General features: G+C 38.0%; 1 protein-coding gene across 9 annotated transcripts in view; it reads right to left on the minus strand.

The window, feature by feature from the left end:
* The window catches only part of Kmt2c (lysine methyltransferase 2C), a 239,931-nt gene that overhangs the window by 144,870 nt on the left and 73,835 nt on the right, over positions 1 to 21,226 (minus strand). For 7 of the 9 annotated variants that reach the window (XM_050123725.1, XM_050123723.1, XM_050123726.1 and 4 more), the window contains exons 3-4: positions 9,988 to 10,129; positions 1,911 to 2,108 (exon numbers count right to left, since the gene is read on the minus strand). In XM_050123725.1, the coding sequence (XP_049979682.1) occupies positions 1,911 to 2,108; positions 9,988 to 10,129 (340 nt within the window). The remainder of the gene's footprint in view (positions 1 to 1,910; positions 2,109 to 9,987; positions 10,130 to 21,226) is intronic. The other 2 variants (XM_050123724.1, XM_050123718.1) reach the window with 1 other exon arrangement.

Consider the following 21,226-nt stretch of genomic DNA (forward strand, 5'->3'; position numbering starts at 1 on the left):
TGGTCTGTTCTCATTATTCACAATATTAAAGGTGGTATTACACTATTTCATGTAAGCAACAGTTAAGAAAATCTCTCCCGGGGCTGGAGAGATGGCTCAGAGGTTAAAAGCACTGGCTGCTATTCCTGAAGTTCTGAGTTCGATTCCCAACAACCACATGGTGGCTCACAATCATCTGTAATGAGATCTGGTGCCCTCTTCTTGCATGTGGGCATATATGGAGGCAGAATGTTGTATACATAATAAATAAATAAATCTTTTTAAAAAAAATTCTCCTAATCATAAGAAATGACCATTACAGTTATAAATTCATTTTTTCCATTCCTTAATATAAGTTTTAAAAGTAACTCATTCTATCCAGGAACCATGTTAAAATACAATGAAAGGTCTCACTTATAAAACATGAGAAACTTTTAGCATGCATTATCTTAACATAAAGCTGGCAGATAACTTTATTTGCAAATAGACTATTTTCCAGGGAAAACGAAAGCCCATCTGAGTGTGAAAGGGGGGGGGGGGGGGGGGGGGGGGGGGGGGGGAGTAGCCGTTAAAGGCATAGAGAGTAAGAAAGAGAGCATAAGAGATAAAAGTAAAGAAGAATGTTGAACTGAGTGTTTTATCACATGGAAGACTTGTGGTCTGGCATAGTTTAGCTATAACTTAAAATCATTTGGTAAATAAAGATAATGCTTGTGTTCAACATTAAATATGGAAAATAAGGTAATCACCATTAAAACTTCCCCCTAATAATCTAGGGCACCTAATCTCCTTAAACTGAAGTTGCAAGCTGCCACATGGGTGCTGGGAATAGAACTAGGTGCTATTTAAGTCAGCAGTAGGTGTTCTTAACAAGTGAGCTATTTCCCCAGCCCCAAAATTAATTTTTAAAGGGGTGTGTGTACACCAGTGTATGTGTGAGGGTGCCTCGGAAGCTAAAAGAGGGAGCAGTATGCCCTGGAGTTCCTTATTGGTGGCAGTGAGCCATTTAACCTAAATATAGAGAACCAAAGTCTGGTCTTCCACAAGAGCAACAAAGGCTTTTAACTACTGAGACATCTCTCCAAGCTCTCAAGGCAATTTATTTATTTGTTTGTTTGTTTTTATTTGGTTTTTCGGGGCAGGGTTTCACTATAGTTTTAGAGCCTGTCTCAAACGCACAGAGATCTGCCTCCCAAATGCTGGGATTGAAGGCATGCGCCACCACCGCCCGTGTGAAGTCAAATTAATTTTAACATATTTTTCCACCAATTACAGAAACTTTCTATTCCCTTGACTATCAAGTCTACATATTAAAATGACCTTAATACACATTTGAAAAAAAATTAAAAGTACATTCCACAAGAGTTTTAGGTAACTATAATGTGTTTATGTGTCTATGAAAAAGATATAAAAATGGCTATGCATACTTTTTTTAAAATAGTATCTTCTATGACAGGGGTGGAAAAGAAGGAAAGACAAAGAGGGAGGTGACATAAATATAATGAGAGGTTATAAGCTTAACAGTCTCCAAAGCATATACACTCCTAAACTGAGAATGACAAGACATGAAGTGCTGAAAATTCTGGTTGGGGTACAACACTGCACTCTTACAAACATAAGCTGGTAGAAAGAAGGGAAGAATTACTTTAGTATGTTCTATCTTCCTCCCGTGAGCACCCTTCTGGTTTATATGACCTTTGTTACATTTTTTTCCAGGTTAACTTGTGTCACCACATCAATTTTCCTAACAGGTAAAATAAATTTATAACGCCACTGTTTGTTGTGTTAGTGGTAAATGAGACGGTGTGAATACAATGTGTAAAATACAAAATTGTTCAACAGCAACAATCTCAACCGTAAATTGAAAAGATCAGAAGTAAATAAGCTAGAGGTCATTTCTCCTTCAACAATTTAAATTCAAAATTTCTTACTTTCTCTTTCCTCTTTGCTTTTGTGGAGCTGAGTTCTGTATTTTCTCACAGGTCCCGCTGCTGTTGTCATCGATGCTCTTGTTACAAAGTTGATCTTTCCAGGGTAAGATAAGTCCAGGTGTTACTCTGAATTGTTTTAAGTCTCCTTGTCCTAAGGAACTTTTCTCCCCACAATAACAAAAAGCACAGAGTTGTTCACTGGCAAGAAATGAAAAGTAGATTTATGCAATGACCTTAATTATATTTTAAGCTAAATTTTAACTATATATTCATAATCTACATTGTGATTATACTATGAAAACAACTGAAATAAATAGCAATTATATATCTGCAATTCTACTTTTCTATAGTATGATTTCTCTCAAGATTAACTTTTGGTTCACATCTATAATGTGTATGCAGGGTCCCATGGATGTCAGAAAAGGGAACTGAGTCTCCTGGAGCGGGAGTTACAAGCAGTGGTAAAACCACCCAACATTGGTATTAGGAACTGAAGTTGAATCCTCTGAAAGAGCAGCAAGGAATTTTAATCACCAAGCCACCTTTTCTAGACTCTTTCGGGTGGTTTTAATCATTTATTTATTATTGCAGTACTGAGGATCAAACCCAGAGTTTTACACACAAGATATACAAGTGTTCTAGCACTAAACTACGCCCAAACCCAGCATCACCTTTTACAAAAATTTTTGTGGGTTTAGAAGTATGCATACACGTGCATTCTCATGAGAACAGTAGCATGAGCATGACATATGATGCATGTGGAAGCCAGAGGACAATCTAAGGTACTGTTTGTTCTTTGCCTTCAACCTTGTTTGAGATAGAGTCTTAATGTGTATACCAGTTAACTATCAGCCAGCTGCCAGAGATATTCCTATCTCTATCTCCCATAGGAGCACTGGGATTATAGAATGGTGTGCTACAACATCCAGCCTTATGTGGGTTCCTACTTCAAACTCAGGTCCTCATGCTTGCATGGCAAGCACTTTATTCACTTGGCCATCTCAAAATCAAACCTAAGTATTAAATCTAAATATTCATCTCAAAAGAAAACCGAAGTATTAAATCTAAATATCCATCTCAAAATAAAACCTAAGTATTAAATCTAAATATTCATCTCAAAAGAAAACCGAAGTATTAAATCAAACAACCACATATTTGGGCTCTATAAAGCCTATGCTAACAACATTTATTTAGTTGTTAAAAACATCCTTTATGCATGTTATATGTACTACACCATAATATATATGAAAAAAAATCAGAGAAAAATTAGTAAATTTTTGTGTTGTTAATGTATTTGGGAGATTAGCTGGCTAAACATCGCCTTGGGCTCCTGGGAGCCACTCTAGGTTCAAGTCTCTTGCCAACACTAAGGTGGCTCCCTTAACTAAGATATGTGCTTCCCTGCTCCCCTATCCAACCTTCCTTTATCCTAATCTTCCTGTTTCCCCAAGTTCCCCCAAACCTCCCCTTCTCACTTTTCTCTCCCCGTCCCCCCTTATCCCCAACCCACCCCACCCCCAAGATCCCAATTTTCTCCCTGGCAATTTTATCTACTTCCCTTAGCCAAGAGGATAACTATATGTTTTTTCTTGGGTTCACCTTCTTATTTAGCTTCTTTAGGTTCACCAGGTATACACTCCGTGACCTTTATTTATGGCTAGAAACCAATTATGAGTGAGTACATCCTATGTTGATCTTTTTGGGTCTGGGTTACCTCGCTCAGGATAGTGTTTTGAGAGGCTGTGGAGGAAGGGGTACCCTCATCCATTGCTGGTGGGAATGCAATCTTGTGCAACCACTTTGGAAATCAGTGTTTCGGTTTCTCAGGAAATTCGGGATCAACCTACCCCTGGACCCAGCAATACCACTCTTGGGAATATACCCAAGAGATGCCCTATCATATGACAAAAGCATTTGTTCAACTATGTTCATAGCAGTATTATTTGTAATAGCCAGAACCTGGAAACAACCTAGATGCCCTTCAATGGAAGAATGGATGAAGAAAGTGTGGAATATATACACATTAGAGTACTATGCTGCGGTAAAAAACAATGACTTCTCGAATTTTGCTAGCTGGCTAAACAGAAAGAAATAAAGACTTTAAGACTGAGAGGCTAATTTATGAAGATATTATAGCAAACACATGACATTAAACATCTGTGAAGACCAATAAACTATCTCATCAAGATCATAATGTGAACTAAAAACTTCAGTTTAAAAAATGTAAAATTACTGATATTATTAACTACAACAAATAGACCATACTAAACTACTGCAGACAAGCAAGAATTTAGAAACAGGAGCATTCTGAATTATCTGCTCAAATTTCCAATAAAAGCACTGTTCTCAAAGTTAGTCTATTAAATTTAAAGAGAAACCACTAATACTTAATAAAAGAGACCCTACAGGAGATAAAAAAAAAAAAGACTGCTTCTCCACAACATATATCTTATAAGAAATACGCATGCATGTATGCATGTAACCACCACACGCACACGATTGTAAGGCAGAGGGTCTCACTAGGTAGCCACGGCTGACCTGAACTCACTATGCAGACTGTGCTTCCTGGTCTGAGGATTAAAGGTACATTGCACCATGTTTGGCTACACACATACTTTTTTAATAATGAAAGAAAATATTCCAAAAAGAAATAATATATTACACTGCAAATCCTAATGTATTTGAAATGATCAATAGCATACAGACAGTCTCCATTAGTCAAAATGCAAATAAAGTTTATAAAGTACACTGATAGTAAAACACAATGAAAATTTTGTAAAATGAAGCTAAAATCCTAACCAAAAAGCAGTTACAAACTTAGAGAAATCAAAAGTTAAGTGTTAGTAATTTAAGTTTTCTACAAAAGAGGTTGTTTGAATTTAAGTGAGTACACTGACAAAACATTAAAAGAAGAGTTGGAGCTAGAGAAAGGGTTCCGTGGTTAAGAGCACTGATTGTTCTTTTCAAGGAACTTTAGTTGCCAGCACCCACATAGAAGCTCACAACCATCCATGGTACACAAATGGCATACATACATACATGCATACAAAACACTCACATGCATAAAATTTTTAAAAGAAAACAGATTAGAGATAATAAAACAGAGGTTAATGGATAAAGACCTCACCACAACCCCCCCCCCCCCAAATCAGAGCTCAAATTCCTTAAAAATATCTCTGGTAGCCGGGTAGTGAAGGTGCAGTCTTTAATCGCAGCATTCAGGAGGCAGAGGCAGGTGGATCTCTGTGAGTTTAAGGCCAGTCTGGTTTACAGAGAATGTTCTAGGCTATCCAAAGCTAAACAGACATGGGGGGGGGGTGTAAACAAGTCAATTAATCAATCACTCAATCAATTAATATGTAGCACAAATAATAAAAATCCAACAGATACTGTGGTTTAAACTGAAGATCAAAAAAGCAAAGCAGCCAAGCCACTAGAGAGATCTTACCCCTGCCAAGGCTCAGACAAACAAAGGGTGATTCTGCAATGCTCTCCAACCTGACTCCCCATTCCACTGAGTTCCTGTCTCTTCCCCTTTATATTCCTCTCTCTGCTCAGCCACGTCAATCCTGTCTCCACCTCCCAAGAGCTGGGATTAAAGGTATGTAATCCTAAATGCTGGGATCACCTCCACGTGGGCTAAGTTTCTCTTTTAGACAGACTTGTTCCAGGGATGGCCTTGAACTCACAGAAATCTGCCTCAGTCTCCCAAATCCTGGAATTAAAGGTGTGCCACCACTCCCTGGCCTGTACGGCTGACTAGTATGGCTGCTTTGTCCTCTGATCTTCAAGCAAGCTTTATTTATTAAAACACAAAATATACCACTATATAAATCTCTGGGAGAACAAAGTTGACAAAGTACAAGCAAGTTTCCTAGAATGAAGAGAAATAAATAATAAAATAATGAACATTTACTATCACTATTTCTTTTTAACATAATGGCAGAAATTCTAAGCTAACCAAACCTGACACAGAAATAAATAAAAAACATTTTAAGAGAAGCAAAATTACTTTTATTTGCTGATAACAAAACTAATATCTATATTCAAAATTCTGAAGGCTCCATTAAAATTGTTAAAACTGAAAAATATTCTGTCAAGTTACAAAACATAAAAAAACATATAAATAGTGTTTCTGTATGCTAATGAAGAGCTATTTGAAAAACTAGAAAATACTCCCAATCACAACAGCCAACAAATAAATAGCTGCAAGTAAATTTATGCAAGTAATAGAAGATTTATACACTTGGAACTACAAACATGTAAGGAAAAAACTCCTAATCATAGGGAACAAACCTAAGAGGCAAAAACAGTACACTTATCTGTAATCCTAACACTCAGAAAGCTGAAGCTGGAGGATTACAAATTCTTTACTGCAAGGGATACATACAGAGACTCTGAAGCCAGATCACAAAGGAGGGGAGAGGAGAATAAACTCTCTTTAAAAGGAATCACATCCTCTAACTTCAAAGCACATTATAAAGTGATGAAAAAATTATGTATCATCAATGGAGCAAATAGGAATCTGAGAAATAAACCCTCACATCAATCTATATTAGCAGGAAATGGCAAGAGGACACAATGAGGAAATGGGCAGTCTTCAATAATCAGTGTTGGGAAAACTGGAGAGCCATATACAGAAAAATAAAACCTATCTCATACTGATGTGGGAGTGTCATATATCAATCTGTTGATTTCATTGGCTGAGCAATAAAAGAAACTGCTTGGCTGGCCCTCAGCTTAGAACATAGATGGGAGGAGTAAACAGAATAGAATTCTGGGCGGAAGAGGAAGTGAGGTCAGACTCTGCTCTGCTCCCGGAGAGACCCGACAGCTCTGCTCTGGAGCAGAGACGCCATGCTTGCCATGCTACACTCTCCCAGGATGGACGAAGGCTAGAATCTTCCCGGTAAGCGCACCTTGGGGTGCTTACACGCATTATTAGGAATGGGCTAGTCCAGGTGCGAGAATTAGCCTGTGAGGGCTAGAGTTCATGGGCCAAGCAGTTCTTTAAATGAATACAGTTTGTGTCTTGTTATTTCGGGCATGAGCTAGCCAAGCGGCCGGGGTGTTGGGGATGCAGCCCCGCCGCCGCTCTTATTTCAACATCATACCACATAAAAATTTAATTCAAAATTGATTAAGGACTTCATTATGAAATTTGAAATTTGTAAAAGTACTAATCTTCTATTTGAAAATATTTAAAGTGCTCAAAATATTGGGGGAAGTAAACTAAGAATAGCAAATAACCTGTATTCTCTACCTATACCTAGATTCGCAATGGAGTTAAACAATTCAGAAATTAGTAGATAGCAGGTAGTTAAGGAGGAGTGTCAGGAGCCATTTCCTGGGGACCATTGTCCTGGGGATGTTTGCAGAGAGCCCCACACCCCAACTGTATTATTGAGAACTGTTTGTTGGCAGAGCCCATCGCACACCCAAACTATCTTGAGAGCTATGTTAGCGGAACCCACCCCACATTCCAACTATCTAGAGAACTGTTTGTGGTTGGAATCACAAAAGGAACAATTCCGCTTGCATAGAGAACTAGGTGTGTAGACTTGTGACCCCCTGACAGAGGACTCATGACCATTGCTGCCCTGGCAAGATCCCATGCCCCTGCCCCCATCCAAAGCCAAATTCCTCATCCAAGGGCTATATAAGCTGCTGCCATTACGCTAATAAATGGAGGCTTTGACAAGAGAATTTTGCTTGGCCTCGTTCCTCTCTCTTGCCCATATCTTTTTCAGATAGCGCCTCTTCAGGACCCTGGAATAACTGACCTGCCAGGCGGATTACAACCCCTAGAATAACTGACCCGCTGGGCCGGTTACGGAGGAGTCTTTCAAAGGGCAACTAATATGACAGACAACACAAAAATTCAAAAGAACTAAGACAAAAACTGCATAGGGTGAATTCAAAAACAGTGGAAGATAAATCTGAAGACAGACCACCAGGGTTAGACCATGCCTTACAGAAACAGATAGGACCTGAAATGCTAAATACAACTAAAATGTCATATTTAAATATAGTAGCCATTAAACTTATTGAAGAACAGCTCTAACTTACATTTGACAATGATTTTTAAAACTAAACTACATTATGAAAAGGTAATGAGAAGAAAGCAAGTAAAAAAAAAAAAATAGCCAATAGATTCAACCAAAAGAGCAGATCAAATCAAAATGATAGGAAGTTAAGTGGGCTAACGGATTAAGAACTACAAAGAAGAGACAAATCAGGGACCAACACCTAAGCAACAAGGTAAATAGTGGCACTATTTGTTGAAATGTGGAAGCCAGAGGGAGAAGCAGATCAAGAACAGAGGAATGGAGAGTAGTTTAGGGCACACTATGGGTGAAGTATCTAATATACCTCTATAAGGAAATGCACACTAGACAGACGGAAGAGCTTGGATTACAGTAATACAGTCTCACTGGAACTGTAAATTTGTGGTTCATAAGGGCTCAAGTGGTTATTAGGTTGGATGCACTTTCCTGAGAACGAAGAAACAAAAAAAGCAGATATGAGATTCAACAACCCTCAAAATACAAAAGTGAACCATATTCATGAGAGTCAAAGAGGACAGAATGAGGAGGAAGGGCTGCTAAAAGCAAAAGAATGATAACATTTTAAGAAGCTGAAAATACTGAAAATTAACTATTACTTTCATAGTGTTATTCAGGACTTCAAAACAGAACCCAAAAAATGTAAGATATGAAAGCTGAATTACATACTAGTAAGTTATAATATCCCATGTTTAATTCTTTAAAAAGTATTTTTATCATAAATAAAAAACTTTTATTGTGCCAAGTGTGTTGTTTCATACCTTCAAGAGACAGAGACAGCAAATTTCTGCAAATTTGAAGCTAGCCTTTTGTACATGGTGAATTCCAGGCCACCAAAGCTACGTGATAAGACCCAGTCTTTAAAAACAAAACAAAGCCCCACTTTTAGCATTACTTCATTTGTTTATTTGTTTGTTTGCTTGCTTGCTTGCTTGTTTTGTGTGCGGGAGGACATGTGTACAAATCTTCAGTAACACTTTTTTTAATTTGTTGTTACAATTTATTATGTGTGGAGAGGGGTGCTTCTTAAAGACTGAAGAGGTGGTAAGAACAAGTAAGTGTGTGTGTGTATGTGTGTAAATATTATTTTCCGGTGTATGACTTTTGTTTATGCTGCATTTGTGAAACTGTGTTACTGTGCCTGTCTAAAACACCTGATGGTCCTAATAAAGAGATGAACGCCCAATAGCGAGGTAGGAGCAAGAATAGGCGAGGCTGGCAGGCAGTGTATAAATTTTAGGAAAAAAAAAATGAGGAGCAAGAAGAGAACAAGGAGAGGAGGATATCAGGGGCCAGTCACCCAGCCAGCCATGGAATAAGAAGGAAAGTAAAATATACAGAATATAAAGACCAGAGGCAAAAGGAGGTCGGGATAACATAAGATAAGACAAGTTGGCTAGAAACAAGCCAAGCTAAGGCCGGGTATTCATAACTAAGAATAAGCCTCTCTGTGTGCTTTATTTGGGAGCTAGGTGGTGGTGATCCCCTCAAAAAAGAAAAAAAGAAAAAAAAAAGAGAGTGTGTGTATATATATATACATATATATATGTATATATATATAGTATATTGTGAGAGGTAGGTGGATCTCTGTGAGTTCGAGGTCAACCTGGTCTCCAAAGTCAGTTCCAAGACAGCCAAGTGTATATGTATGTATGTATATATGTATATATATATATATATATAAAACATCACACACATACATACATACATACATGCATGCATACATACATGCATACATACACACACATATATATAGAAACCCAGTCTCAAAAAACTTTTAAAAAATTATCTAGAATGGCTAGAGCACCATCTAGTATGCTCTCTGCTTTCCAATCACAAAAGTCCATAGCAGAGCCACCTTCTATGCCAACTACACCACAGGGATGTCAAACTTAAAACTACTAAAATGATAAACCCCATCCAGATACTAAGTCCTGTCTCTCTCCATTATCTCTACAGTCAATCTACCACCTTTTCCCAGTCAGCCATCTCAGTTCTCATCGTTGTCTAACCTGATTTTGGCTTCTACACCAACAGAGACCAGGGAGTTTGAAGATTCCTCAGTCACAGATCGCTGAACAGCTGAGACTGGCTGTTTGCTGCTATCCACTTCTGCTTCAGCGTCCTCTTCCACAGACTGTTCTTTGATTTCTGCTTTACAGTAAACAAGAAAATATAGAGTCAGTTTGTGTTTAGTCACTGAAGAACTTAATTATAAATCATAAACAGAAATGGGAAAAGAATAAAATAAACGACAACACTTCACAACAGGAAAGTCTATATACACAGTTATTGTAAGTTTGCTACTGAAAAATAATCAGCAACATAATTTAAACCTTGGTTCACTTTGCCTTAAGCCCACAGTACAACTTAAGTTTCACACTAAAAACAACTGTTTGGAATATTTTCAAGATTTTAACACTTGATCTATAAATTAAATGTATTTCAGTGTAGTTCATTTCTTAAGTTTATTCACATTTTATAAATTGAGACTACTAATTTGAAGCAATAACTGTGCATCCTAGTCACTTGCCATTCTAAAAGCTAAATTCTTAAAGAGACTGCTCCTTGATTCTGCTGCCCTTTAAAATTCTCCTCAGGGCTGTAACTTCAAAAACCTTACACATACTTTTCAGTAGGCAGTCTAATTACTGTAAGACTTTTAAATGTGTACAGGTGTTTTGCCTGCATAAATGTATGTACAGTACCATACACATTCAGTACGTTTGGAGGCTAGAAAAGGGAGGTAGATCCCCAAGACTACAGTTATAGATGGTTATAACACATTATATAGGTGCTAGGAATGAAACTCAGGTTCTACGAGAGCAACAAGTACTCTTAACTATCTCTCCAGCTCTTGTAAGGCTTTTAAAACACCTCTATCCCAATAATACTCTTCTCTTTAAATAAAAATATATCCACTGTCTTTCAGTACCAAAATAAAGAGACACTCCTCCTCTATCAACGTTCCTGACACAATTTACATTCTTCAATAAATCCTTGTCTTCTAATTGGAAATTTGTTTAGACCTTTCTACACAGTCTCTGAACAAACAAACATGTAGACTATTATCTCAAGAACCAATTTGACCAGCTCGTGGCTATTTAAATATTATATGAAGGGCATCTCTCTTTTATTCACCTGTCAAACTATGCTTCTCCATATGCTTCATAAAAATCAAATAGTTGAGTCACATAAGGTGTCACGTGCTAGTATACTAAGCACAACTCTTGAGAGACTAAGACAAAAGAATGGTGAGTTCTAAGATACCCTATGATTTACAGTGAGTTTCAAAACTGCCTGGACTATAAGCTTAATACAAAAAGAAAGGGAGGAGCTGAAAGATACAGGCGGGAAACATAAATTAATAAAATATCTAAAAGACAGGGAGAGAAAGAGAAAAAAGGAAGAGAGGAATGAAGGAGGGAGGGAGGCACAGAGGAAGGAAGGAAAGGAAGGAAGAAAGAAAGCCAAAACTGAATAAAATATTTAATAGTCTACTTTCTTTTCAGATGATTTTTTCCACGCCCAAATGCAAATACTGCCCTCTGCCTGAAGAACTTAATTATTATCCAGGTTTCAACAATCTCCTCTGGGCTTAATAACCTCTAAGCCTACATATACAGCACTAGCTCCACACCAATATCCCAGACCATACTTTATGGCACACTAGATATGACTGTCTTAGCAGTTTGAACAATAAATTTTACTTGAAACTTCAACTCTCACCTCTCATACCAGTATTTCAATTTTATTTTCCTATTTTTTATGATGAGTATCACCTAAAGTCAACATGAACTTTAGGAAAGCATTTGGGAGAGAAAAAAAATGAGTAATTCTGAAAACTATTAGTTATTAAAAGTACATTTAAGTTCTATCTAATAAAATTGGTGTCGTGAAGCAACAAGTTTGGGTTTTCATCCTGAAAACATCACTGTGCCTTTTTAATATTGGGTATGAGAAAAAAAATGACCATTGTTTTGATGAGGCCTATTAATCAAGGTATCATGTGTATCCTACAATTTTCAAGTAAAATACCCAGCATCAAATCAACAAAGTATATATTTATATCTAATATATAAAAAGACTAAAAATGCAATTACAATTATAAATTTCTATCTGATAAATTAACCCATGATTAGATGACTACATCACAAATGAGAGAAAATACATGCACACACCCCCTATTAAGTATATAGCCTCAAAGCATGTAAAGAACTTGAAAGGTGTACATGATAATGCACAAAGTTCTGTCAAAAAATAAATCAATCAATGTGCAAAGTGGGTACTGGATAAACCAGAGGCCTCCACAACCAAGCATGGTAGTTACTTAGCAAGTCCCAAGACTGGAAACAACTGTGCCATTTCTCCAATGTATAAAGCTAAAAGAAAAAAATTGTTTCTCTTTCCTATGGACTAAAACAGACCTAACAACTAACTCAAAACAAAGTTGCCAATGAGAGCAACACTCCAAGAGATGGCACAGAAAAAAAGAATGTAAGAAATCTGGGTTCATAAGCAACCACAGAGAGTAACGAGGTTTCAACACAACCTTTCATGATCAAAATACTAAATGGAGTCAGGTGAGATATCTTGGGGCATAAAGGCCTTGGTATACAAGCCTACTAACCTGCATTCAATCCCAGAACCCACATAAAGATGTCCTCTGAATACTGTGGCACTGGAGAGGGAGAGTGGGAGAGACAGAAAAGATGGGTGACAGAAAGTGGGGGCGATAGAAAGGGGGCAGGGAAAAAGAAAATTTTCATGCTACATAAGACAAAATGAGTTTTATATAACTAACGCTGTTTCTCTCACAGCAGTCCGATTCACACTCAAGTTAACACAGACATTAATCTCAGGAACAGGAAACTAGCTAGCATGAGAAAAAAAATAAAACTAAGTGGCTTGTTTATCTGACCATGAAACACTAACAATGGGATTTTAAAAGTAGCTGATCCTTTTTGTGTTAGATCAATCTCTGCCATGACTAGAACCTGAAGTAGTAACTTAGAAAGCAAACAGTAAGTACAGGGCCTACAGCTTTAGGGAGATACCAAGAAGTCAGATGTTTCTTCTTTATGATGCCTGCTCTCTTCAGCGTTCCCAATAAAAGAAAGAAATCTCATTCTGCTAGCAACTCTCTGTCTGTGTATAATATGTAAAGTGCTAGATAATGACATCTATAAAATGACTTTATGGGAACTCATTCAGGTGCCAAAAATCTGGGGGTGCACTTAGTTTACTGTTCTTCATAGGAAGTAACAAGGGGTAAGGCTGAGAGGAAGGGTGTGCACATAAAGGAAACACTGGAACTGTGCTTCAGAAGCTGTAAACATGATGTGCATGTACCCCAGTGGGTGGACTTACTTAGCTTTTAAAAAATGGAATCAGGATGTCATTGTTTTTTACTGCTGAGTAGTACTCTAATGCGCACATATTCCATACTTTCTTTATCCATTCTTTCATTGAGGGGCATCTAAGTTGTTTCCAGGTTCTGGCTATTACAAATAATGCTGCTATGAACATAGTTGAACAAATACTTTTGTAGTATGATAGAGCATCTCTTGGGTATATTCCCAAGAGTGGTATTGCTGGATCCTGGGGTAGGCTGATTCTGAATTTCCTGAGAAACCGCCACGCTGATTTGCATAGTGGTTGCACAAGTTTGCATTCCCACCAGCAATGGATGAGTGTTCCCCTTACTCCACATCCTCTCCAGCTAACGCTATCATTGGTGTCTTTGATTTTAGCCATTCTGACAGGTATAAGATGGCATCACAAAGTTGTTTTGATTTGCATTTCCCTGATCGCTAAGGAGGTTGAGCATGACCTTAAGTGTCTTTTGGCCATTTGAACTTCTTCTGTTGAGAATTTCCTGTTCAGTTCAGTGCCCAATTTTTAATTGGGTTAATTAGCACTTTAAGGTCTAGTTTCTAGAGTTCTTTATATATTTTGGAAATCAGACCTTTTGTCTGTTACGGGGTTGGTGCAGATTTTCTCCCAGTCAGTAGGTTGCCTTTTTGTCTTAATGACAGTGTCCTTTGCTTTACAAAAGCTTCTCAGTTTTAGGAGGTGCCATTTATTCAATGTTGTCCTTATTGTCTGTGCTACTGGGGTTATACGTAGAAAGTGGTCTCCTGTGCCCATGTGTTGTAGAGTGCTTTCCACTTTCTCTTCTATCAGATTCAGTGTGTTCAGACTGATATTGAGGTCTTTAATCCATTTGGGCTTGAGTTTTGTGCATGGTGATAGATATGGATCCTATTTTCATTCTTTTACAGGTTGACATCCAGTTATGCCAGCATCATTTGTTTGAAGATGCTTTCTTTCTTCCATTGTATACTTTTAGCTCCTTTGTCGAAAATCAGGTGTTCATAGGTTTGTGGGTTAAAATCCGGGTCTTCTATTCGATTCCATTGGTTAATATCTCTGTTTTTGTGCCAATACCAAGCTGTTTTCATTACTGTAGCTCTGTAATAAGAGTTTGAAGTCAGGGATGGTAATGCCTCCAGACATTCCTTTATTGTATAACATTGTTACGGCTATCCTGGGTCTTTTGTTTTTCCATATAAAGTTGATTATCGTTCTCTCAAGGTCTGTGAAGAATTTTGTTGAGATTTGGATGGGGATTGCATTGAATCTATAGATTGCTTTTGGTAAAATTGCCATTTTTACTATGTTGATCCTCCCAATCCAAGAGCAAGGGAGATCCTTCCATTTTCTGGTATCCTCTTCAATTTCTTTCTTCAAACATTTAAAGTTCTTGTCAAATAGATCTTTCACTTCCTTGGTTAGAGTTACCCCAAGATAATTTATGCTATTTGTGGCTATCGTGAAAGGTGATGCTTCTCTGATTTCCCTCTCTGCTTCTTTATCCTTTGTGTATAGGAGGGAAACTGATTTTTTGGAGTTGATCTTGTATCCTGCCATGTTACTAAAGGTGTTTATCAGCTGTAGGAGTTCTTTGGTAGAGTTTTTGGGTCGCTTATGTATACTATCATATCATCTGCAAATAACGAAAGTTTGACTTCTTCCTTTCTGATTCGAATCCCCTTGATCTCCTTATGCTGTCTTATTGCTATTGCTAGAACTTCAAGCACTATATTGAAGAGGTATGGAGAGAGTGGACATCCTTGTCTTGTTCCTGATTTTAGTGGGATGGCTTTGAGTTTCTCTCCATTTAATTTAATGTTAGTTGACGGCTTGCTGTATATTGCTTTTATTATATTTAGGAATGAACCTTGTATCCCTAGTCTCTCCATGACCTTTATCATAAAGGGGTGTTGAATTTTGTTGAATGCTTTTTCAGCATCTAAAGAAATGAGCATATGGTTTTTTTCCTTCCCACAAGGCAGGGAACCCTGACTGCTCTTTGAACTGGAGAGGGAGGAGGCGGGGGATGAGGGTAGGGAGAGGGAAATGGGAGGAGGTGGAAATTTTTAAGTCAAAATAAAAAAAAGAACTCCCCCCCCCAAAAAAAAGACTGTAACTAAAATTGTAGTGTTAATGGAATGTTTGGCTCACAGGCATTGATGACAGTTCTTTATTGGGACTGGTCAGCTCAGGACTCTAGAGCCGGGAAGTGAAGTAGAGACCATGGAAGAATGTTTCTTGCTTACTGTCATAGTTAATTCAATTTGCTTTCTTTCACAACTCCAAAATTCCACCTAACCTCTCCTCCTAGTGGCCATTTAGCTCTTTATTAAACCAATCTGAGCAAAAAAGAAAAAAAAAGAACTACATAGTGAGAACCTGTCTCAAAAATAAAAAAGAGGGGATGAGCGGTAGGTAGTACACACCTCTACTTGAAGCACTCAGGAGGCAAAGGCAGATGGATCTCTTTGAGTTCAAGGCTAGCTTGGTCTGCATCAGACGTTACAACACAGCCAGAGATATCCAGTAAAAGCAAAACACACCAACGTAGGGATCAATAGAGTAAGGCATTGGCCACCAACCTCCTAGACACAGTTATTGCCATGGGTACAGTCACCACCTCTGATGGTTAGATTTATTTATCAATTTGATACAGCCATCATCTGGAAACAGTCTTAATGAGGAATTATCTACACCAAATTAGCCTGTGGCCATGTAGGTGGGGGGTTGTCTTAATTGTTTATTGACACAGGAAGATTTGTCCATTGTAAGTAGTAACATTCCCCAGAGAGAAGAAAAATAACTGGGGTTCTAGAGAGATGGTTCACTGGTCAAGAGGGTTTACTGTAGCAAAACATGGCAACTCACAACCACCTGGAACTACAATTCCAGGGATCCAACATTCTCTTCTGACTTCTGTAGGCACCAGGCATGTATGTGGTACACAGACATACATGTAGACAAAACACCCATACACATATAAAAATAAATGAATAAATGTATTATTTATGTACATGTAAATATTCCAAATTATAAAAATGTTTTTCCAAACGAAGAAGAAAGCTGAAAACAAACAATCATGGACGTATTCTCTCTTTGCTCTTGGCTATGGATCTGAAGTGACCAGCTCCTTGAATTCAGCAAAACAACAGACTGTAACATGGCAAGCCAAATAAGATCTCTTTGTCAGGGTATTTTATCACATCAACAGGAATGAAACTGGACACCTCCCCAACTTTAAACTTGACCTAAACAAACACAGTCAGTTTCACTTGGTCACAAAATGATCTATACCAGAAAGGTAAAGAGAAGGAAGGGGAGAAAGCAGGTAAATGCTTTATCCATCACCGAGTGGTTAATTCTCTAGCCACTAGGTGGCACATGTGCCATGTAACTAGACTATGGAAGAACCTAATCCCTAGTAAGGAAGTTTAAGAACTTAAGTATCTGCACTTCGCTAAACATCACTGGGTTATATGGCCTGCATTTGGGGAATATGAAGAAAAATTATATCTGATCTCTAACTTTATGTAATTATACATTACTTCTTTTAATCCTTTAACACATTTACAGCTCTTACTTAACCTTGAAAAGTTTAACCCAAAGGAAGTTAAATGAATAGTGGCTTTAAATCTAATCATTCACAATAGACATCTTTAACTCAGATATGGGCTCCCAATATGACCAAGCCAAGTTACTGAACTTTAGTTTGTTCCCAAATTCCAAATTAAAGTAGATAATTCCTCCTAGCAGAAAATGATCATTCAGAGAGCACTTAATTAAGCACAAAGCTGTAATTAAATATGAGTATACAGATGTTATTCTGGTTACACGCATTCACACAAAAGGATCTATGTATTGTCTCGCCCGTCTCACCGACAAGCTATCTTCCTTATGTACACTAACAGACACTCAAACATTAAATTGCACCCATGGCTCTTGATATACGACCACAAATTATTTTTTAAAATAGTTTAAGATGTAAAGAGAAAATAGAAAAAACATACATTCATTATCCCCTGCCTTTATGTTAGGAAGTTAATATTGCATTTCTTTGGACCAACAATTTATAACAAAATTCTGGGCAACTAGTGCATACAATGCACTGTATTTAAGTAGAGTTAATACAAAAACAGACTCAGGATACCTAATCTTCATAGATTTCCCTCAGAAACAGAAAATGGTAGCAAGAACAGGAACTGACACAATAGAAATATGCACACTTGAGCTGGGAATATAGCTTGGTTAGTTAGTTCAGCATTTGCTTAGTATACATATAGCTTTGTATTTAGTCCTTACCACCATACTAAACTAGCCAAGCCTATAATCCCAACACTTGGGAGGAAACATGAGTTTAAACCTATCCTGAACTACATGAGACCCTATCTTTAAAAAAGAAGGGGAGGGGGAACATGACTGGAGAGATTGCTCAGAGGTTCAAAGTGTATACCACTCTTGCAGAAGACCTGAATTCTGTTCTAAAGAACCTCATTAGAATCACCTGTAAAATCTGGGGATCCAATGCCTCTGACATCTGCTGGCAAATGCACTCATGTCCACATACTCAAACATATATGGCATAAAAACATAATTAAAAATAAACTGGCTCAGAAGTCACTGGGTGCTCTTGCAGAGGTCCTAAGTTCAATTCCCAGCAACCACGTGGCAGCTCTCAACCATCAATAATGAGATCTAACACCTTTTTCTAGTATGTAGGCATACATGCAGACAGAACACTATATACCTAATAAATCAATCTTTAAAAATAAATAAATGGATGAAAATGGGAGGGAGGGAGGGAGGGAGGGAGGGAGGGAGGGAGGGAGGGAGGGAGGGAGGGAGGGAGCCTGACAGGCACAGTGGGGTATGCCTTTAATGTCAGTACTCTGGAGGCAGAGGCAGGTGCGCACATAGTATGAAGGGGATTAAACGAGAAAGTACTAGTGCAGCTAATAATTTGAATCCCAGCTAAAACTGTAAGGATAAACAAAAAATTCACTAACAGTTCTCTGAAATTCTTCCCCCTTTTTAAAAAACAGCTGCATAGGATATGACTCAGTTACCAAGAGTTCAGATGCCCGGCACCGACAGAAAAAGCCAGGTACAGAAGCAAGCACACCATCTGTACACTCAGTTACATGTGGATCCCTAGAAATACTATCAACACAGCCAAACGATTGCCTTCAGCTTTGCTGAAAATAAATAAATAAATACATTTTTGGGAAATTCCTTTAAAAGTAAGGTGGTGGGCAATTGAAGAAGACATTTGGTGTTGACCTTAGATCTCCACAAGCACTGTTGTGTGCTCACACATGTGCATGCACACACACAAACACCCTTATAAATACATGCCTCCCAAATACACACAGAAGAACCAAGTCAAAAAATCAAGCTACACAGGCTGGGTTGAGTTTGTACACTTCTTCACTGCAGGCATACTCTAACCATAGCACATGAATTTTGTTAACATTATTGGGACATCTTACTAAGTAATCAGTGTTATAAATATGAGGATTAAAATAAAATAAAAAAAATAGGAGAATCCGAATTCTTGCACAGGACTGAGTTTAGCAGCACCAACATTGGGTGGCCCACAACCAACAACCTAACTACATCTCCAAGGAGGGATCTGATGCCTCTGTTGTGACAAGTACATACCCACACAGAGACACAAACATATGATTAAAAATAAAATAAAATCAAAATAGAATCACTTTGTTTTGGTTTGGTTTTTGAGACAAGGTTTCTCTGTGTAAAGCCCTAGCTTTCCTGGAATTTACTCTATTTCTATTGACCAGGCTGGCCTCAAACTCACAGAGCTTTGCCTGCCTCTGCCTCTTGAGTGCTGGGATTAAATGAATGTACCACCACCACCTGGCAAGAGTAATCTGATCATGAATGGTGTAAATGTACAAATTAGAAGACAGGTTGTCTACCAGGTGGAGGTTTATACCTTTAATCCCAGGCATGGGAAGCAGAGGCAGGGAGAAAGCAGAGATAGGCGGGCGTCAGTGAATCCGAGGCCAGTCTGCTCTACATAGTGAGTTCCAGAAGAGCCAAGACTGTGATACCCAGAAACCATGTCTCAAAAAAGAAGAAAAAGAAGACAGGTTATCTAATAGATTAAAAAACACGGAGGCGGGCTGGAGAGATGGCTCAGAGGTTAAGAGCATTGCCTGCTCTTCCAAAGGTTCTGAGTTCAATTCCCAGCAACCACATGGTGGCTCACAACCATCTGTAATGAGGTCTGGTGCCCTCTTCTGGCCTGCAAACATACATACAGATAGACTATTGTATACATAATAAATAAATATTAAAAAAAAAATGGAGGCTAGAGAGATGACTCATAGGTGGAGTTCAATTCCTAGCTACCACATGGTGGCTCACAACCATCTGTAATGAGGTCTGGTGCCCTCTTCTGGCCTGCAAACATACATACAGATAGACTATTGTATACATAATAAATAAATATTAAAAAAAAAATGGAGGCTAGAGAGATGACTCATAGGTGGAGTTCAATTCCTAGCTACCACATGGTGGCTCACAACCACACAACCAACTATAATTAGATCAAGTGCCCTCTTCTGGCATGCAGGTAGGAACAACATATTAAAAAAAAATCTTTTAAAAAATTAAAAACATGGAGGCTGGAGAGATGGCTCAGTGGTTAAGAGCTGACTACTCTTCCAGAGGTCCTGAGTTCAGGTCTCAGCATCTACATGGTGGCTCACAACCATGCAGATAAAGCACTAACATACATAAAATAATAAATCTTAAGGAAAATTTTTAAAAAATAAAATAAAAAACAATAAAACCATGAGCCACTTATAAAATGCTAAGAAAAAACATACTTTGAACATAAAAACACATGAAAATAAAGAATGATATTTTATGCTGACATTATTGTGGTGATTTGAATGTATTTGTTCCCCATAAACTCATTGGGAGTGGCACTACTAGATGTGTGGCCTTGCTGAAGAAAATGTGGTCTTGTTGGAGGAGGCTGGATGACTCAGACCCTTAATCCAGACCTTAAGGTTGGAGGGCATACCTTTAATCTGGACCACACCTTCTGTTGGCATACTGTTGGAGTACTTTTTCTCAAGCTTTACTTAGTGTGACACTCAGTTGACTTCCTGTTGCCTTCAAGATGTAGGACACTCACTATTTCTTCAACACCAGCATGCCTGTTTGCATGCTGCCATGCCTCCCCCACGGTGATGGACTGAACCTCTAAACTACAACCACAAATGTTTCGTTTATAAGAGTTGCCATGGTCATAGAGTCTCTCCACAGCACAATTACACTGTTAATAAGTATGCAAAATGATACAGAAACGTGACAGTGTGCGGGCATTTACAAAACTAATTCTGATCATATAATCCAACAATTATGCTGCTTAACATTTACCCAAATGAGTTTAAGATATGACTACACCAAAAAAAAAAAAAAAACCTAAACGATTGTAGCTATACATGCTGAACCTTTGAAATAATCAATTAAGAGGCTGGAGAGATGGCTCAGCGGTTAAGAGCNCATCTTCCTTAACTTCTCTGGGTACAAAAGCTATGATAGTTACATTGCTTCTAATTGTATTTGTGGCGTAGAGAACAAGCTATAAGAATTTTGCTTCAGGGGGCTGGAGAGATGGCTCAGTGGTTAAGAGCATTGCCTGCTCTTCCAAAGGTCCTGAGTTCAATTCCCAGCAACCACATGGTGGCTCACAACCATCTGTAATGAGATCTGGTGCCCTCTTCTGGCCTTCGGGCATACCCACAGACAGAATATTGCATGCATAATAAATAAATAAATAAATAAATAAATAAATATTAAAAATAAATAAATTTTTTTAAAGAAAAGAAATAATCAATTAAG

The sequence above is a fragment of the Alexandromys fortis genome, unplaced genomic scaffold, assembly GCF_014885135.2.
Source record: "Alexandromys fortis isolate MF-2015 unplaced genomic scaffold, M_Fortis_MF-2015_v1.1 scaffold_217, whole genome shotgun sequence".
NCBI lineage: Eukaryota > Metazoa > Chordata > Mammalia > Rodentia > Cricetidae > Alexandromys > Alexandromys fortis.